Below are 20,009 nucleotides of genomic sequence, written 5' to 3' on the forward strand. Positions count from 1 at the left end.
ATGTATACAAAAAGTCCAAAATTGTTAGAATTTGCGAGCGTAGCGAGCCAAAAAATCAGGGTTTTTACGCTTTTTTGGACAAAAAAAGGTCAAAATTTTAGGAAGAAAGTCCACTTTTCACAAAATTTGGAAAAAAAAAGGTCCACTTTTTCAAAATCAGCACCCCCCCAAATGAAATCCTGCGTATACGGGCCTGGTCACGCCTGGTAGAAAACGCCGCTTAAAAAAGTTGATTTCTACGTGTTTTTCAATGGAGAAGTTATTTGGTGGTCTACGCCCTTATAGATCCATTCAGGCCTGGATTCCAGGAATTAGATGTAATAGCGAGCGCCATCATATCACTGATGTATAGGATAATAGATTAATTGTGAGACAAAGAGGGGGTACAGCAACTTTATGTGGCACTTCCCTGGCACTCCTAGTATAAATCCGCTCCTCCCTCCAGGGTCGTAGTCAGGATTTATGTGGGGAGGGGAGGATTTCGAGAAAGTGGACCTTTGTTTACACTTGAAAGATATTTTAGTGCCTGAAGCAAACAATGATTTTCTAATTGTTGTAATTCGAATCAAGGGGTGGGCGAACCTGAGACTAGTAAAAGGTTTAGGCCTACTTGTCTCAGGGCGAACTTTAGGGCGAACACTCGACTCCCCCCTCTCCACTGATTTTTCTGTAATATATTTGTTTTTTGGTAATAGGCCCTATGGCTAAATTTGAGCATGATAAATATGTAACTTTTCTCTTTCTTTGCATTAAATTTGATATAGGCATAGCTCTTTATTATTACAGATTTTAGCATCAACTCCCAGTTTCAGCCTTTCTTTGCTTTAATTAAAATGAATGTAAAAGTTGAATATACAAAACAATTTTTATTGCTGAGAAAAACAACAAGCTCAATATATATGCAGCATTTGAAAAAAATGGACAATTAAATAACCTTAACATAATTATGTTGTTTTCCTCATTTTTCTTTATTTGATAGGGAAAGTACCCATGGTGTGGTAAAGTTGGCTTATATGAATGTATGACATGGCGGCTGCTGATTGCTTTGTATGATGTCTTTTCTCCCTCACACCAGTTTTTTCTCCCTCGGCATAGGGAATTAATGAAAAGTGCACGCAAGTGATTTTATTGAGGTTAAGGTCCACATTTGGGAACATCCGCCCCTCATGCATTCAGTATCATTCAATTCACCCGTACCTTCTCCCTAACTTTATAGGCCTACTGGTTGACAGCTTCAGACAACACTTAGGCCTATCACTCAAAAGTGAATACCCTATAATTATAGAGCCAATCATCACTAAAAAATAAAATTATCATAGAGCCAATTACAACTTTCTTTATGTTTTCCTTTATTTTGACAATTTCTCTATTCAAACTGGAAATGCCGCCTGGAAACATTCTCAGCGTTTGGTATTGGGCTATATTCCAGAAATAAAAGGCCCTCCCCCTGCCCCCCATAGGATTTTGCCAGTTATGCCAGGATTTTTTAGCTTATTTTGTTTGGAATTCCCGACTTTTTGGCCCACCAAATCTGAAAATATAATAGGCCTATAAAAAAAAAATATTGATAACTGATAAAAATTTCGGATTTTTTTTCCAGGAGATAATTTGACCACCAACATCAACAGCATGTAACTTTTGACCAATTATGGCGTTTAACAAATTTAGCCTCAACTCCCGGCCTCAACTCTATAAATTATACATTTTTGGAAGTCATAGTTCTGGAATGATGCTGCCCGGGGGTCTTGTTAGTCTATAGTACAGTCGTTAAATGTATTGAATTTCATTACAGTATATCCGATTATTTTTTGCATTTATTTTCAGACTTTGTAAGAGTCTATAACCATTGCAGTACGTGCAGGAGGAAACTGGTTTGTACAGCATTATTTTAGCTGAAAAGGGAAGCGCAAAAAGACTGCAAAATGGCATCTGACAAGAGGTTTTTCGTTGGTGGTAACTGGAAGATGAACGGTAGTAAGGCAAAGATTGATGGAATCATTCAGAACCTCTCAAATTCAGAAGTTCCAGCTGATACAGGTATTATTTTCTGCACGCACGTTCGTTCGGGGTAAATGTCAAGCTTGCAAGGTTGTTGAATTCGTCTACCTGCTCATGTAGCTAGTTCTATTCATGCTGTTTAGACTTCTAACATGTCTAAGGGGTGGTGCAATAATTATATGTATAGGGTTGTGAGTGACCACAGTTAAAAAGTCTGAAATGTGGAAAGCTCCTATACTTTTGTACAGAGGAAGTGTAGAAAAACAAAGAGATAAAAATCAATTCAACAAGATCAAAAAATCTGAATTCAGATTTTAATCTGAGCTCTAGCACCCCTGAACAAAAGGCTATTAAAGTTCATGCAGTTGGCGCATAGCGGCGCTCTTGAAGTTCCACATATATTAGGTATCACAGGGAAACCTCGGTTAACACATTTGTTAGTCAGTCAAAATGGCCTAAACCGGCAATACAAATTTACATTGAAATTAAAAAGAAGCTTTTTAAGAAGGAAACCTTCATAAATATGTTGTCTATACTTCACTTGACCCAAATATATGATTTTTTTTGGTGATGAGGGTGAGAGACTCGCACATGGAATTTCAGAGAGATTTTGATAAAAAAAAAAAAAAAAAAAGGTGCTATCGTCATGAGACTAAGATCTAGAAACACCCCGTAATGCTGTTTTGGGGAATTTTGCTAGGAGAATCTTTTTGATGAAAGTCAATCTTTGACAAGATGTAACTTTGCTACGGAAAGTGCTATGACAAAAAGGTTTTCAGTGTTGGCTTTCTTTACTCAAGTGCTTTAATTTGATATATAAAATGATGCAGTTTGATGGCAAATTTGAATTCACCTGGCATACCTACATATATGTCGTTCATTAACAGGCCACAGGGCACCAAATTTAATGGGTACACATACAAAACTGCTCCATTGACAGTGTACATAATTTCGATCAGCAGTCTGGGCATGCGCAGATTTAGCCCGAGGTACTCGCACCTCCGTGACTACGATTTCCACTGTCCTCCGTACGAAGGTCTGAGGCTCCTGAGCATATCTGGTCTAGGGTACACATAAAATACCACTTTTTCTCATAAATACCACTTCCTACCATTCCACACATGAAGATGAGACTTGAACAAAACATATTTGGTGCATGTTCGTAAATTTTGAGCACATTTGAGGATGTAAAAGACCAGACTTGTGACTGTTATCGTCACTATGTTTTGAATTCTTCCTAAATAGATGCCGTCAGTGTGACGTCATCACAGCGACGTGATTTCCCGGTGCCGTGTTTTTACGTACGTATGGCACTCATGGCCCTAGTGAGGAAGGAACAGGGCCATGATGTTTCGGGCTAGCGCAGATTGACGTTTGCATAGCCATAGCTAATGAGCTTCGCCCACATGCACAATGGCGCACACCATACGTTTTACCATTGAATAATCGTCCGCAACCATTTGATCCATGCATATATCGATCGTGCTTAAGGGGGTACTACGGTCTACACCCATTGATTTTTTTTGCATTTTTTTGCATTTTGTGAACAAATTACAAAAAAAAATTGGACAAAGTGGTATGCAAAATGAAGGGGCAAATCTTCTCGTTTTATTGGTGGCATCGGTATCAACGTAGCTATGCTTTTAAAAGTAGAAGCCAAAAGGTGGTACATCACTGATGATTTAAATTCACTTCATTTTGGAAAGCTTACTATCAACAGATTTCATTAAAATTTTGGATATGTGTTGCTAACACATAAGGGAAATAAAGTTGATATGTAAAATGGGAATAAGTGGTTCCTGATTTCTTTTATGACTTCATGTCTCATGAACTTGGTGCTCCACAACTATCAAAAAAGGAACTGGTTAAAATGCTTATTGAGCTATATTTTGTATTTTTAACTTGCGACATTATTTCACTGAAACTTAATTAAGCCACAGGTAACAGGTTAATACAACCATACTACAGCAATGTTGAAAAAAATTGTATTTCTTGTCACCTATACCACCATATTGGGTAGTTTTCCGTAAGCTTAACTTTTATGATTTGGTAACTATTTTATATTTATTTGTGAAATCCATCTCAACTAGGCATTCTAAATTGTACTCACCATTTACATCCCAAGGTATTAGTATATATCCACCTTGCACTTCTCGATATATATCCAGTTAAAGACAGAATATCAAAATTATGCCTCATTATGATATCACAGACTCTCACATGTGTACCGTATTCAAAATTGATGCTTAAATTTGACCTGAACCAATTGACCTATACTTGACATACGGTGACCTAATAGCCTTTTCTTCTCCTAACAACACATTATAGTATTAAATTGACTAATGACTATGCATCCATTGTGTAAGTGTTTATTTAATTCATTCAGTGTTATATATTTTGCATGCACCACTTGATTTTCTATAGAGAGTATAACAAAGGATTTAATGTATTCTATTCATGTACCCTACTTGAACATGTTGAATAGAATAAATTATGGTTTGTTATGAAACACGCATCTGAGTTACTAGGATACAGTAAACAAAAAATATATAGGGCTAAAATGACTTACTAAAATGGTTTAAAAACACTTTGTATGTAGATATATTTTATTAGTTCAGGACATGAGGTGATGAACATATAATGTACTTCATAAATTTGCAAGAAAAAAAGAAGAGAGGTACTGATGAAAATCAGGGTATTATTCCCCCTTAATCACTTCCTGGTAGTGCTTGTTGCTAAATTCGGCCCCAAAGGAAAATATGACTCTCAACTTTATGCTATAAACATAGCCTACCCGATTGCTGAAAAAACCTCCTTATTTGATAGGAAGCAATCAAATTTCGACAGTTTAAGGCCAGAGTAAGGGGAGACACATTCGTCCACACCCAAATTTGAGATTTCTTGATATTTATCAACACTAAGATGTATTCTTTCACTTGAAACTGATAAAAATACAACTTCCTAATATTTACTTGTATTTTTGCTTGATTTATTTCACTCTTTTCAACTCTAAAAAGTCACATGGCTCAAGACAGCTCAGTAAATTGGCGGGAAATAATGAGTCGGCAATGCGCGAATGCTGAAATATTGTGATTACATCGCAGCGATTCTGGCGCAGTATGTCCAACGCAGTCAAAAGGCGCATTCGGTATATTGTTAACGCCAGCAAATGTGATGTAAACAAAACAAAATTTGCAGTAAAAATCCACTTAGATTTTTTTTATTATTTTTTGGATTTAGGCGCACTAAAACAGACATTATAGATTCATTGGTGCAAAAGATGCATATTTAGACCATACACCAGATACAGCTTTTACAAGCGTGAAAGTCTTGCCGTTTTAAAATATAAGGACGTTTTGTGCATAATTTTGACATTTTTTTGACAGATAACTCGAAAAATATGCAAGCAAAAGGTAAACCTTTTGCACTATCGTTAAGAGCACATCAAAGTCTAGGGAAGGTTTTCTCATTTTTTCAATTGAGAAAATGTGCAATTTTTAGCTTAATAGAGTGACAAAATTGCAATATTTCAAAAAAAGACGCAATTTCAAAAAAATAAAAAACCTTCCCTAAGTTCATGTCTCTTCTCCATGAAAAACTAACTAATTTTTTTTTTACTCCGAACGGATTTTTTAAAAGTTGTCACAAAAAATTGGGGTAAAAAGTGCATTTTGTGATTTTTTCAAAACTCGAGATTTTTGAACAAATCTGACGTCACCATGGGATTCCTTGACTCATTTCCTTTCCAAAAATGTATAGTTTTATATACTTTGGACATACAATTCAAAAATAATGATGCTCGAAAAGGTCTGTGTTCTCTCCCATTACTCTGCCCGTAATTTACTTAGATTTTGCAATCCCGAGTTCCGAGCTGCAAAACTGACTCGAAACAGCGATGAAAAAATTGCTGTAACTTTGGTAATATTTGTTCAAATTCGCCTGGGTAAAAAGTATCTTGATCAAAACATATAGTGCTGGGCTCACATGTACAAGATAAGACGACACCGGAATGGTATCGTCATTGGTTTGCAATACAAACTACACACTGGTAACAAAAGTTTTATGTATGTTATACTATTAGGGGCAAGGAATCCAATTACTTCACTGAAATTTCAGTGATTCTAGAAAAGTGGTTCATTAAATATGTTTTAAGAAATGTGGTACATTCTAGCGGTACCTCTTTTCTTATCATAAATAACGTACCGCTTGTCTTGAGTCACTGAAATTCCAGTATAGTAACTGGATTCCTTGCCCTTGATGATACGGTATGCAATGCATACATTTTGTGTGTTATCATTTTTTGTGAAAAATGCAAAAAAGAGTCACAAATTTATCAAGGGGTGTAGTACCACCTTAAAGGGGTAACCCTATTGGTTTTGGATATGGATTGTCTTTAAAATTACATAATAATATCAAATTACGCCCCCTTTATGCTGCTTTGTGAAAAAACGAGAGCATTTTCAGCGTAAATGTGAATAATCCAATACCTTGGTATACGTGAATTGCATTCTGGGCAGGCAAGCAACAACAATTCCGTTCGTAATGACGAATGCTGACATGCTGTACAATGCCCGCCCGTATTGAACGGAAAATATTTGGGGTTTTTTTCGTACCGTTTCAGAAAAAAAGGAAACAAAATATATTTCCCCTTGTAATATGTACATTTCAAATGAATATAAAAAAGTTTGGGTTAAAATGGAGAGGAAAAAATCTTCCGATACCGGTTTTGAACCGGTACCTCTTGGTAACGAGAATGCGCTAACCAATTGAGCTATTCAGCCCACTACGTCCATCGTGGAATTTTTATAACTAAATACGGCGCACCATCTCCTCAGCAGTTAGTGTTGTTCGCTTTTTTCACAGAATGTGTATGACACGAAATCAAAGTAGCTGTTGAGGAGACTGATGATTCGCAATTAATTCCCTGCCCAGAAATCCGAAGCAATTTTTATTATTTACAAAATGGTAGCCTGTAAAAACCGCTGTTTCATGATTTCTCCGAAAAACATCGACTTGGAGCGTCAAATTTCAGGATAGTAATGAGAAAAATAGTATCTATTATGTGATACCAAAACCTCATCAACAAGGAAAAAAATCGGGGGTGGATGATGCTGTCGATCGGGTTACGGACCTTTAATGTTATGTTAACTTAGTCGTACATACATACCAAATAATGGACATATTTTTTGTGATTGATTAATTTCCAGATGTAGTGGTAGCACCGCCATATCCATACTTGAGTTACTGCCAGGAACGCTTGCCCCGAACAGTCGCCGTAGCAGCACAGAACTGCCACAATGTAGCCAATGGTGCATTCACAGGTGAAATCAGTCCAGCGATGATCAAAGATCTGGGTATTGGATGGGTCATCTTAGGTCACTCTGAAAGGAGGCACGTGTTTGGAGAGAGCGATGAAGTGAGTTCACAAGTGTAGAGATCTGGGAAAGGTTCCTATGTTATGTTAGGCCAAGTAAAATAAATAACATGAAGTAATGGAGGCTCATATTATTTGTTGATTTGTTAGTTACACATAGGCACATTTACTACTCCCCCCCCCTCCCCCCGGCCCTAAGGCAAGCCCCTAGACCCCTGCCATCAAAAAAACATTGCAAAAGTTCAGGAACTTTTGTAGCAACGCTGTGGCATATCTGTTGTATACACTACAGTTATGTAGATTCAGGGTCAAATGGTTTATATATATCAGAATTGATCAGAAATCCATTTTTAGACATGCATGTTTCATTGCCTTTTGTAGCTTATTGGTCAGAAGACAGCTCACGCCCTGAGTGAAGGCCTCAAGGTGATTGCATGCATCGGGGAGAAGTTGGAAGAACGCGATGCTAACTTGACAGAGGAGGTTGTGTTTAAGCAAACCAAATTCTTTGCAGGTAAGTCAATGTTAAATGTGCAGTGGCGTAGTTGGGGGCAGGGGGAAAGAGTACTCCTGACAAAAATGGAAGAGAAAAGTGCCTAGTCTTCTGACAAAAAAAAAGGAAAAAATGGGGAAGGTAAAGGAAAAGAAAACCAAAATTCACTCCAATCATGGGCCAAAATAGTGTGAAATACCAAATATGTGCATGCTGATTCATGTCATTTTTGTCCAAATGATTCCCTTTTTTGAAGCTGACGACTTTATTATGTACAGTTTTATGATGCACCCAATAAATTTTGCACATTTATAACGTAACTGGTGTAAGTTGTATTTAGTGTGCACTTCAATACTACACTCTCTAAAGGCATATAGTCACATGAAATGTTGAGGATTGAAAGCTCTATACCATGAAATCCAAGTAACACGGTCACCCGATTATAGTGCCACTATATATTTTTAGTTCAAAAATCGTAAAAAGTGTGGTGGGATTATATCTGAATCAAAAGGAAAAATACTGCACTGTGGCAAATTCGATCTGCTGCTGTAAACTTTGAGCTACTTGTCGCACCGCTAAACCCACATGTATTCTGGGCTGTAAGAGTAACCAGCTATCAATCAGAGCTTGGTGGCACTAAATATCTCTTGTGCACTGGTTTAATCCCACAGGTATTATTTCACTCCTCATTTATTTTATAATACGTAATAGGTAAGTTGGCTTTAGTTCAGTTCCATTTATGCTTTGCTCTGACAGCGGTACTTTTGACTTGATACTTGACTTGATATGATACACTCCAATAAACAGAAGCTTGACGTAGGAGGAATCTGTGCTGTGCGTAGGTGCTCACTTGGTGCTCACAATATACACAACGGGTGTGAGTAAAAAACTGGACATCTACAGCTACTGGAGGGTGGCTGTTGGTAGCATCTCACTCAGGACTGGTAGAGCCAAGCTTTGGATCTGGCGAACTGAGGGTGCTGAAACAGCCATGGTTGGAAGTCTATTCCATATAGGAATGGTGCGGACATAATAGGAGTAGCGGTATACGTTTACTCTGGAGTGGATATTCTGGTGGCTCACGCTGTTACTGGCTCTTCCTTACCGAATGGATGGTATGACACAAGGGGGGAAGGTAATATTCACCAGGCTATGATGGATTTTGTAAAACATGGAGCATTGATGTAATAGTCTCCGTGTGGCAAGTGAGTCCCATTCCAGTTTGAGAAGCATGTCGGAAACACTAGCCGTTCTGTTGTAATTATTTAGAACAAATCTAAGCCGCTTGACGCTGCACTGCTTCGATCTTATTTATCTGGTCAGATGAGAAGGGATTCCATGCGGCAGAGGAGTACTCAAGCTTTGGTCTTACAAGGGCTTGGTATGCACGAGATTTAACATCTGCCGGGCATGATGAGAGATTTCGTCTCAATACGCCAAGGGTGCTATGTGCGCTGGCAGAAACGGTATTAATGTGCTGCTTCCGGTCAAGGGTTTTTTTGGTGATGGTGACTCCAAGGTATTTATAGCTGTTTGTTTCCTCAATGTGGTGCCCATCAACCTGGTATGTGTAGGAAAATGGCTGTCTTATGCGTGTTATGGAAAGTGACTGGCATTTGGTTGCGTTAAAGGACATCTTCCATGTGTCGGCCCATTGAAAAACTTAACTCAGATCATCTTGAAGAATAGATTGGTCCTTGGTGCTTTTGATCTCCCTATATAGTATGCTGTCGTCAGCAAAAAGCCGCAGTGTTGAATTTACGTCAGACACAATGTCATTTATATAAACAAGGAAGAGAGTCGGCCCAAGTACTGAGCTTTGAGGGACTCAAGACCGGACCGGGCTCCATTTTGATTGACAACCGTTCACTACAACACTCTGCTCTCTCCCTGTCAAGAAGTCTTGGATCCAACCCAATGTCTTGCCCGTGATGCCATAATGACGGAGTTTTGTTTGCAGATTTGCTGGTGGGGCACCTTGTCAAATGCCTTGCTAAAATCAAGTAGCAAGACATCGACTTGGCTGCCCGATTTAGTACCTCAGACCAGTCTTGAGTGGCTTGGATTAGTTGTGTTTCACAGGACAACTTTTCACGAAAACCGTGCTGTTCGTCTATGATTATCTTGTGCTTAGCCAAGTGTTTGGCTGTGTGGGACAAGATTACATGTTCCATAATTTTGCATGATATGCATGTAAGACTTATGGGTCTGTTTTCCAAGGGTGAAAAAAGTAGGAAACAGGAGCCATTTGGCCCCCAGAAACTCTGAAATGGCCCCGGGTTCCATCTCAACTTTAGTTGATCAGGGGACACTTCTCTCATGAAACTGGCCCCTGAAAAAAAAAAAAAAAATATATAATTCAATGCAACTAGTCATTACTAATGCTTATTTAACTCATGCAGCACCTTGGTGATTGGAAATGGCCCAGGTTCATCCAAGTGGCCCCTGGTTCACTCCAAATCTCTGTGAACCAGGAGCAACTTTTTTGCCAAAGTGGCCCTTAGTTCAATCTCTTTTATTTTCACCCTTCTTTAGAATGATACTATTAATTTCTGCTCTTTTCACAGATAACATTGGTGGTAATTGGGAAAATGTAGTTCTTGCCTATGAACCAGTCTGGGCTATTGGTACAGGAAAGACAGCTTCACCAGCACAGGTAGGTAGTCCTGACAAATGGCCAATGGAAATAACTAATTGAAGATCTCTGCAATCTAGGTCCTGCATGCAATTTCAATGCTGATTCGCTTTTCATGCAGAAAAAAAAACTTCAAGAAGGGATAATGGGGCAGGTGGTTATTCTTCAACTGATCCCTAAATTTACCTAAAATGTGTCATTTTTTCCCGCTCACTTTGCTCACAATTATAATTAATCATCTATTGCCCCACAAAAAGCTGATTTTACATCCATACAGCAAAAAAATCCCAAATTCCCAAAATCTGATTCATGCTCCCCAAACCACAAAACTCGGGGTAAGGTTGGTCTTAACCCTGGAATTATGGAAACTTTCAGGCTTCATAACTGCTAAATTATTGGTCTAAAGAATATAAAAGTATACATTTTTAGAATGGAAATGACTTGATGAATTCATCTGTGAGGTCCAATTTGGGCCTAAATGCTCATTTTTGGAGAAAATCACAAAAACAGGTTTTTGGCCCAAATTTTTTCATAGAACGTAACAAAAAAAAATTGTTTGGCCAAAAAATTTTTTATTAATTTTAAAAACTAGATAAAAATATCTAGGGACTGCTTTTTTATTTTTTTTTTATTTTGACCAACTTTGAGAAATTTGCACCAAAAATGGTCAAAAAATGCAAAATTTTCAAAAAAATCATAACAAAGCCTGATTTTCGCCCAAATTTCAAACATATGGTGAAGTTGGTCAAAATTCAAAAAAATGAAAAAACGGTCCCTAGATATTTTTATCTAGTTTTTAAAATTAATAACAAAAATTGTTTGGCTAAACAATTTTTTGTTACGTTGCGCGAAAAAATTTAGACCTAATTTAGACCAAATTAGACCTCACAGATGAATTCATCAAGTCATTTCCATTCTAAAAATGTATACTTTTATATTCTTTAGACTTATAATTTAGCAGTTATGAGGCCCGAAAGTTTCCATAATTCCAGGGTTCAGACCACCCTTAAATCCAGATTTTGCTGAATTTATTCAATCATAAAAAAAAATTTATTATAATATGGTTGGAGCATGGTGGCCGAGTATGGAGGGAGCACTGTGGCCTAGCAGAACGGGCTCCGACTAATAATAGTAAGGTTGGATTGCGGGTTCAAGCCACACTGATGCCACTGTGTCGTGCCCTTGAATATGGCACCTTATCTCGATTACTCCTCTCCACCCAGGTGTATAAATGGGTACTGGCATTTTTAAATGCTGTGAAGGTAATAGACTAGCTGTGGAGGAAGTGTGGTGATCCCCCCACACAGCAACATTCACAGTGAACTAAAGTCTGGCCTAATCACTAATGAAAGAGAGATGGGCACTCCATCCTGTAAAAAAAACCTGCAGGTTTGACTCCTTTTATCATAATTATTTGGTTTGATCTCTCTTTCATCCTAGGCCCAGGAAGTCCACTGCAGACTGCGTCAATGGTTGTCAGAAAATGTTTCCCCTGCGGTAGCGAAGAGTGTACGCATTATCTATGGAGGTAAGAAAAGGCTAGATGATTCTAACATGGTGTAATATAAAGTGATCTGTTCACCATTACGTGACGATTCCACAGATGGTCATCTTGATGAGAATCAGCCAATCAAAATGCATTATTAAGGTTCCAAATATATCAAAATGCATTTATAAAACAAAATTGATTAATAAGGTTTCAACTTTCAAGTAGAGTTTCTTCCACTGATTCAGAGACATGCTGCAAAATAAATAATGCTATGTCAGGCATAATCCTTGAACATGGCAAAAGTTCAAAGTCAGTCAAAACATCTGCATCCAGCAATGATGAGGTGTTCATCAGTGCTCTGGCCCCAGTTCTTTAAAGTAGAAATATTCAGAGACTAGTTTCTGATAAGAAAACATTAACACAAACATGTTTTCTAACCCGAGCACATGAATAATTGAGACCGATTCTGGAATTTAGAAAGTTGGAGGTTTGTGTATCATATCAATGTTCATATCGTAAAGGAGCAAAATTACACAAATTGCTTCAAACTTTGGCAGGTCGATTGGTGCACTATTTTACACTGAAAAACACAGTGGAATAAAAAATATGAGCAGGCTGTGTTACTGCATATAACATGCAAATTACATTGATAATGTCATTTCTGGTTAATGTTAAATGAACACTGTATAGAAATGAGCTTTTAAAGAGAAGTGGTAGAAGAATTCAATTGTGCACATTGGTTGTAGCTATTCCTCAATAAACATGAACGTGCTCATTTCTACTTTGGTGAAACTTCCTGAAAACAATGCAAACTAACACATGCTTGCTTTCTTTTTTGTTGTGTTAACAGGCTCAGTCTCTGCAGCTAATTGCAAAGAACTCGCAGGCCAAGCAGACGCTGACGGATTTCTAGTAGGGGCGCTTCACTCAAGCCAGAATTTTCAGCTATCATCAAGGCACGGGTGTAAATTCTGTTGTTAGCAATTCAATATCATGTTAGAATTTTATCATAAACTTTATATTTACCTTTTTATTTCTGTGTGCCAAAGATGTGACATCATCTTATGAATAATGCAGTGTTGGGTCACTGGACACAGCTAGATAACCACTAGACTCTGACACTGTCCCAAAGGAAATAAAATGATAGTCTTCTTTGTATTAAAACTGGTGGCTTGAGCATTGTAGGGATAGAGGGATTGTACATGAGTATTCCTGGGTATCAACCAATCAAATTGTGCTCTGATTCTTAAAAATGCAGATGATTTAATCAACTCGACATTCGCATATTCTATGCATCCACAAATTAATAGGCAACAATTTGTCAATTTCATACCATTTGATCCCAGTATTCAGGTCTGCCAAAGTGAAACAAAACTGAACCTGCACCTGTTTTTCTTAAAATTTCAGGAATATTATAGTGAAATATGTGTTACAACAACTGTATACACGTCATGTTTTGATGCACACTATATTGCCAGTTAGGTCACTTGTACATCAATTATGCATGATAATGCCTTTAACCTGATGACATTGAAATATCAACATTGGAGTCAATGCAAGTGGCAGTAGTTGTCTAAAATGTCAAGTCTTAGGTCAGTGGTTCTTGGGATGCATCTCAACAGTAATAGCTACTGATTTGGGATGAGAAATAGTTGACATGTTTTGGATCTTTAATCGGTAATAAGAGAATGCTAAATATACTTGGTTACCATGACAATGATCCCTATGCTATTGAAATTGGGTAAATACTGGATCCATAGACTTGGAGTATTTCATACATGGACCTTTATTTTTAGAGAAATCTGCATGCTATTAGTGTTGAGGGACTAATACCTTTGCTTAATATAATAGTGACCATCTTAGATAAATACCTGTATTTGCATGTGATGTACTTTTGTGTAGTTTTATGCCTCTTCTATGAAGAGAGGTTATAATATTTAAATGAAATCAAGTATTTATAATTAGATGATCAAAAATGTTTTTTTCGTGGCAAAAGCCTGTGGGAGCTGTAAGTAAAGAATAATTGAGTCGGTAAACAGTATTCCTCTGTCTGGCAGTGAGTGAGTGAGTGAGTAATGCAATCCCAACCATGCACATCTGTCAGGACCAGAGGTATTGCCCCAACATGCTAGTCCAGAGTCAGAAATTCTGCAAGAATCCGTGACTCTATTTTCACAAAGATTATCCTCAACAAATTTGCAAGGATCTTAATGGGTTCTCGTAAATATTTCAGTTTATTATGCAAAGTTATATGACTGTTGATTGTGTGGATTAATGCTTCACAAGTTGCGGTCAAAATTTGAGCTATGCTTATTGAATGGAGGTTGATGAACTCTGCCGCTGGGGATTAGATCATCTTAGTTGAGAGTAATAACATGTATAGCAATCCCACTGAGGGATTAATTTTGATATCAGTGAGGCCAAAAGTGATAGGCCAATGCAATGCAGATTATTATACAATAATGTTTTTTTTAAAGAAGTAGGATGTGGAAAGAAACACAAATAAAACTCGCCTATACAGACTGTATCAAAATGAACAGTGTCCATCCATGTATTAGTTTCCATGTTAATGTATGTTGAAGTTTTACGTAACATTTACATAAAGACAATATCCTTTCAATAGGTTTCATATCACAAGAATTATCTTGCCATAAACTGTGAAAAGGTGTGAAAACACATTAAACTACACTATGTTACCAATACTACTATGTATGTAATCATGTTGAGATGGCATGTACAAAGAGCTTGCAGTAAAACTACTGATTGAGAACATCAAAATGCATACAATTTTTTTAAATGTTGAAAATGATGGGAAGTTCTCATTTTCATGATGGTATAAAACTGAAATTAATTTTTATTTCAGAATTTCAAAAACAAGATATTGCAAAAACAGCATCTGAATGAAGTGTAATTGTTGTACCATTTGTTATTTATAATATAGGGATGTGCTCCAGTGGGGAAAATTTGATTGTGCAATGATAATGACTCATACTATGGGTCATTTCAATGTAATACCGTAAAACCCCGTCTACAAGCATATATAGTGTTTTTTATAAAAGCTTAATTAATTGAAGCAAGCGTTAATATACCAATACAATAGATCGGTCTTAAAATAATACTATATGCGTGGATCCGTAATTTATTTGCTCAAACTCCATAATGGCGACTGGATTAATGTAGCTTTCATCAGAAGCACACTATATGCTTGTAGACAGGGTTTTACGGTATGTGACCTGCTCCCACCAAACGAGTTGCAATTTGGGAGTTTCGAAACATTCCAACTGTTGAGTTGGCTGTTCTTTGTAAAATTGTTTGAAGACACTTGTATAGATGAGTTGACTTCTGATGTCATTGCCTGGCAGTATTTGCATGGATCACCACAATTTCCATTGTTTTTTGCCTGGTAGTATGCGTATGCATCATATTTTGCTTAGGACCCATGCTTTTAAAACTCCCACCACATCAGAATAAGGCTGTTGAACAGTGTGGTGGTTGTATGCAGTTCGCTCAGGCATATCGATATACCAGTCCCTTGTCTTTGTTGTAGTGGTATGTTCTTTGTGAATGGGAAGTACTTTGTGCAGTACTCTGTATTCCATACCGTCCCCATTCACAAAGGATATACCAATGTAAATACATACGGGTGTGTTCAAACATGCTCATTTCATGGGTGCAGGTCACATGATAGAACAGTAAACTTTGTCGCAATTCATGAGCTAGTTTGAAGTAATACTGTCATTGTATATCCCTTTTTATTTACCGGTACTTGGCATTTGTTATGTAAAATATTGGTGTTCAGGTGAAGAAATTTTGATATATTATCTCGGTTTTAGTTGTGACTAGTACGTCAGTTTAGTATATATAATGGTTTCACAATTTCATAGCCCCTAGACTGGTCAAGTCTTATGATGATAAGCTTTCAATATGTATCTTTATTTAGGACTTGTCTTTAGCCTAGAGGGTGATTGATTGATACACATCTACAATTGTCATGAATTATGACAAGTTATGTTCTTGTTGTTACCCAAACATTAGAAATCTGTTGGTTGTGTCATGATTTTTGGAGTAGAATATTCCCAAAATGAATCTACAACATTTCTCTGCAATTATATGGACTTATCCAATATGCGTGTTAATTGGTATAACAGCATAATAAAAGACACAATTTGTGTGTAGTTTTGAAGGGGATTTTTAAACAGTAAGCATTATAGCATGAAAATCCCACTTTTAATCAGTTTTACTGTTTCCCTTGAAGAAAAGCAAATAGTAAGAAAGATATTTCTTCCCATTGCATGATTTCCCCAGTATTCCCTGCCATAAAGATACCCTTCAAGGCCAAAATATAGTAAAGTTGTACTTGATATCATTTACAAATGTGAAAAGTTATAGCCACTATACCATTTTTCACCCTGATGTGGCGTTGATGTCGCTAGCGTTTGCTGAAATCACTGGTGTACACATGCAAACGCTATATATTAAAGAAGCCGCATAGATGCGCGAGCGAAACAGCTACTTTAACACGTTGACATCATTTCCACATAGGGGCGAATAATGTATACATGCAACAGATATGGTGCTATCATGGTCAAAATTTATCAGCAACATGCAACTTTGTCTCACCTCCCGACATCAGGATCTTGAGCTTGCACTTGTTTATTGGAGAATTTGATAAAATATTGGTGCCAGAATTTGTTTCTTTCCTTTTCACTTTTTCCAACCAGTGCAACACCTGTGATTGAGTGCAAGCGCTCAGGATTCTGATGTCTAGAAAAGTATAATAGTAAACAAATATCAACCGCTATGAGAGGCAGAATCGGAGCCATGGTTTTGAGATTACTAAGGGCCTTTAATTTTGACCATGTCCCAAATATAGAGAAGTCACTATTTGTATTGTACACCATAGGCCAACCTAACTAAGATTTGTTTGTAATTTTTATGTGTTTTTTATGACAACTAGGCATTAACAGCTGAAATCTAGCAGATAATGCCGACTGAAAGAGATCGCCATAGATAGCTGGTTGGGGCATTTTCACAGGACACCCACCACCCTTCCAATATCAACTCCAGCCTGTTCTTGCAAAAACATTTTTAAGTTTGGTTTGCATTGCATAATCAAGTGATTTTAATTCTCTTTTTACATTAAATGTAAGTGGATTGTTGTGATGAAGAAATAGATTTCAAATAAATGTCTATTGGTAGTTACCATGATATTGGTCTGTTGTCATATTATTTTCAGATGATGCACAAGGTTTAGGACTTTAATGTTTATATTCTGTTGAAAAGGAAATATGAAGTGAGAAAAATCAAATGGGAAGCAAGAAAAAAGTAGTTAACATACTGTGTTTTGCAGTTGTGAAAAATGATCCAGCAACCAGCATTGAGCTGAATTTATACTCCATCGCCGAGCGCTGAGTGTTTGGTATTTGACCAATGAGGTAGCGCGCTTTTCCCAACACAACAAAAAGAGCGATAGAGTATAAATTCAGCTTTATGCCAAATCATGTTCTGCCCCAGGCAAAGCAAATCATTGATAAATCAATGGAAAACGGTAAAAAAGAATCAACTAAAGAAGATATCTCAAGAGACAAATTAGTTTGCACTGCTTATGCAGAGTGAAGAAATAATGAAAAAATGTAGCCCAAATACTTCCATTATTATGTTTTGATGAATCCAAGTGTGTGAAAATATTGGATCCAAAACATAATAATGATAAAATGGATGCTTCACGCCCAATATTTATTGGTCTCGCTATGAGTTGTAAAATATGGGCTCAACCTATCCAATTTTATATCAATATTGGATGTGACCCTTCCCTTTTTGCTTGCCTGCTGATGTTGCGGAATTGAATGCTATTAGGTATTAAAATGTAAAAGCGTGAACAATATTATTGGAAAATTTTGCTCTCCAACACCCCCGCTTTTTTTTATTCTTGAGGGCCGCATTAGACAAAAAGAAATTGGGTCAACTATTCACAACTTCCGTCGGCAAATAACATTTCTGACGGTACATTTACAAGTTGTGCTCCCCGATCCGAAAACCTGACTACGCCATTGCCAAGATTGGAAAGCAAAGAATACGAGTAACCTAACTACAGCATTTGGGGCACATCCAAATATTATGTAATTAACTTTCATTCAATTGGTGCCTGTTTCATAAGTATTTACAAATGAAAATGAGGACAAAGATAAAAAGTTCTTTATGAAACATTTATTATTTACAAATCCTTGGCAAATCACATTTTGTGTTAATACAAAAAAATATTTTTATTTGTTTATACTGAATAGATAAAAATAACTCAAAATAAATCAATTTAAACAACATATTTCATACGATAATGTAAAAACAGTCTCGGTCCCAGCAGGCTTTTTCATCACTAAAACCATTTGGCAACACCCTCAAAATAACAATTACTGATTGTCATAAATTACCAATAACATAGCTCTTTCTGGATAAGAAAGGAATTTCAATTATTTCTGCTTTGGAACCTGGAAGTGATACTCAAACTACGGGCTGTAAGTTGCATTCCATTTTTGACATGCGCCTGTGACGTTTCCATGCGCATAAATATAGATAAATCGGAAACCTCATATTCAAGCGTGTAGCTAAATGGCTTGTTTAGTAACGAAGAAGCACAAGCTGCTGGAACCGAGGCTAATCGAGATGTACAGGCCATTTTGTGGCTATTGATGGATGCCATTGTATGGCTATTGTCAATGGATGCCATTTTGTGGCTATTGTCAATTATAGAATTTTCATTCTTAGTCAGTGGGAGTGGTCTTTTACGTAGACACATAATATGATTGGACAATCGCATGATTTTGGGTGTTGTCTATCAGGCTGTAGACGACCCCACATCATCATGAGTGTTGATAACGTGTAAAACGCTCATAGAGGTGCGCGTATGTATTGTGTTATATGCATAGACGCAGTGCGGAATACTCGCACGCACTAGCAGTACGCACAACAAAAGATGTGAAGTTGTAAACAAGTTAATTTTTGCTTTAAAAAATAGTTTACAGTTGTTAAAATAAATATTAAACTGAATAAGAATGAGAATAAACGATAGGAATTTTTATTTTGACTATCCTCTACCTATGATAGATGACAGGCAGGTCCAATATTTTATCGAAATCCAGTTTCCTTTCTCACGAAGTAAGGGCTAAGAGTAAAATTGTACAAAATTTGGGAGTGGCCTTCTTTCCTTTCTCCTTTTCCTAGCTATTTTCTTCTATTTCTTGCTTTGTTCAATCAAAGCTATCTAGGCCAGCATGCATTTTATTAGTCTACACTGGCTATCCAGGCTTGTGCTGTTTTATAGTATGAGCTTAGAACGGTCCATGGATTTCCCATGGATTAGCATGTGTCCCTCACGGACCAACCTGGGTAAATAAACAAACAAACAAACAAAAATATTGGACCTGCCTGTTGTCTACCACACGGTAGAGGATAGTCAAAATACAAATTCCTATCATTTATTCTCTAAATGGATGCCATTTTGCGACTATTGTCAATGTAATTGTCAATGGATGACACTGACTGGTATGTTAGGATGGGGAAGTAGGGCAATACATGCTAGATAGGGACCAGACATTTAAACCTTGCTCTACAAATTGGAAGATTAAGGAGCAGCTCGAAGTGACCTTGAAATTAAACACATTGGAATTAATAGGATGAAGGATATCAAATTGTCACAGAATGTCATGAACAGGGTCCTAAAGAGACTTGCACCGAAGACCTCTGCACATATATCAAAAACACTCTTTTTCCCTGAGAAAATAGTCACAAATATGTCCACTGAGCAGTATCAAAATCAACATTTAGTCAGCCTTGACAAAAAGTCTGATCACTTTTTCCTTTTGGTCCCACAAACATGCCTTTTGATCCCTTTATATGACTACAGATATTGGAATAATATCTATGATTAACTAGAATTCCGTCTTAAGCATTACACGTCTGAACAAGGGGAGACGATAGAGATGGACACCCTCCACCAAAACATTATTTGGAGTTTGAGCAACTA

General features: G+C 37.1%; 1 protein-coding gene across 1 annotated transcript; it reads left to right on the forward strand.

The window, feature by feature from the left end:
* The first annotated feature begins 1,824 nt into the window (after window positions 1-1,824).
* Window positions 1,825-17,197, forward strand: LOC140157387 (triosephosphate isomerase-like). The gene is given in 7 exon segments (XM_072180567.1): window positions 1,825-2,037; window positions 7,206-7,414; window positions 7,754-7,886; window positions 10,433-10,521; window positions 11,941-12,028; window positions 12,840-12,902; window positions 12,905-17,197. Coding segments are annotated over 7 exon segments (750 nt in total). The 5' UTR covers window positions 1,825-1,922; the 3' UTR covers window positions 12,958-17,197.
* The last annotated feature ends 2,812 nt before the right edge of the window (window positions 17,198-20,009 follow it).

This window comes from Amphiura filiformis, chromosome 7, assembly GCF_039555335.1.
Source record: "Amphiura filiformis chromosome 7, Afil_fr2py, whole genome shotgun sequence".
NCBI lineage: Eukaryota > Metazoa > Echinodermata > Ophiuroidea > Amphilepidida > Amphiuridae > Amphiura > Amphiura filiformis.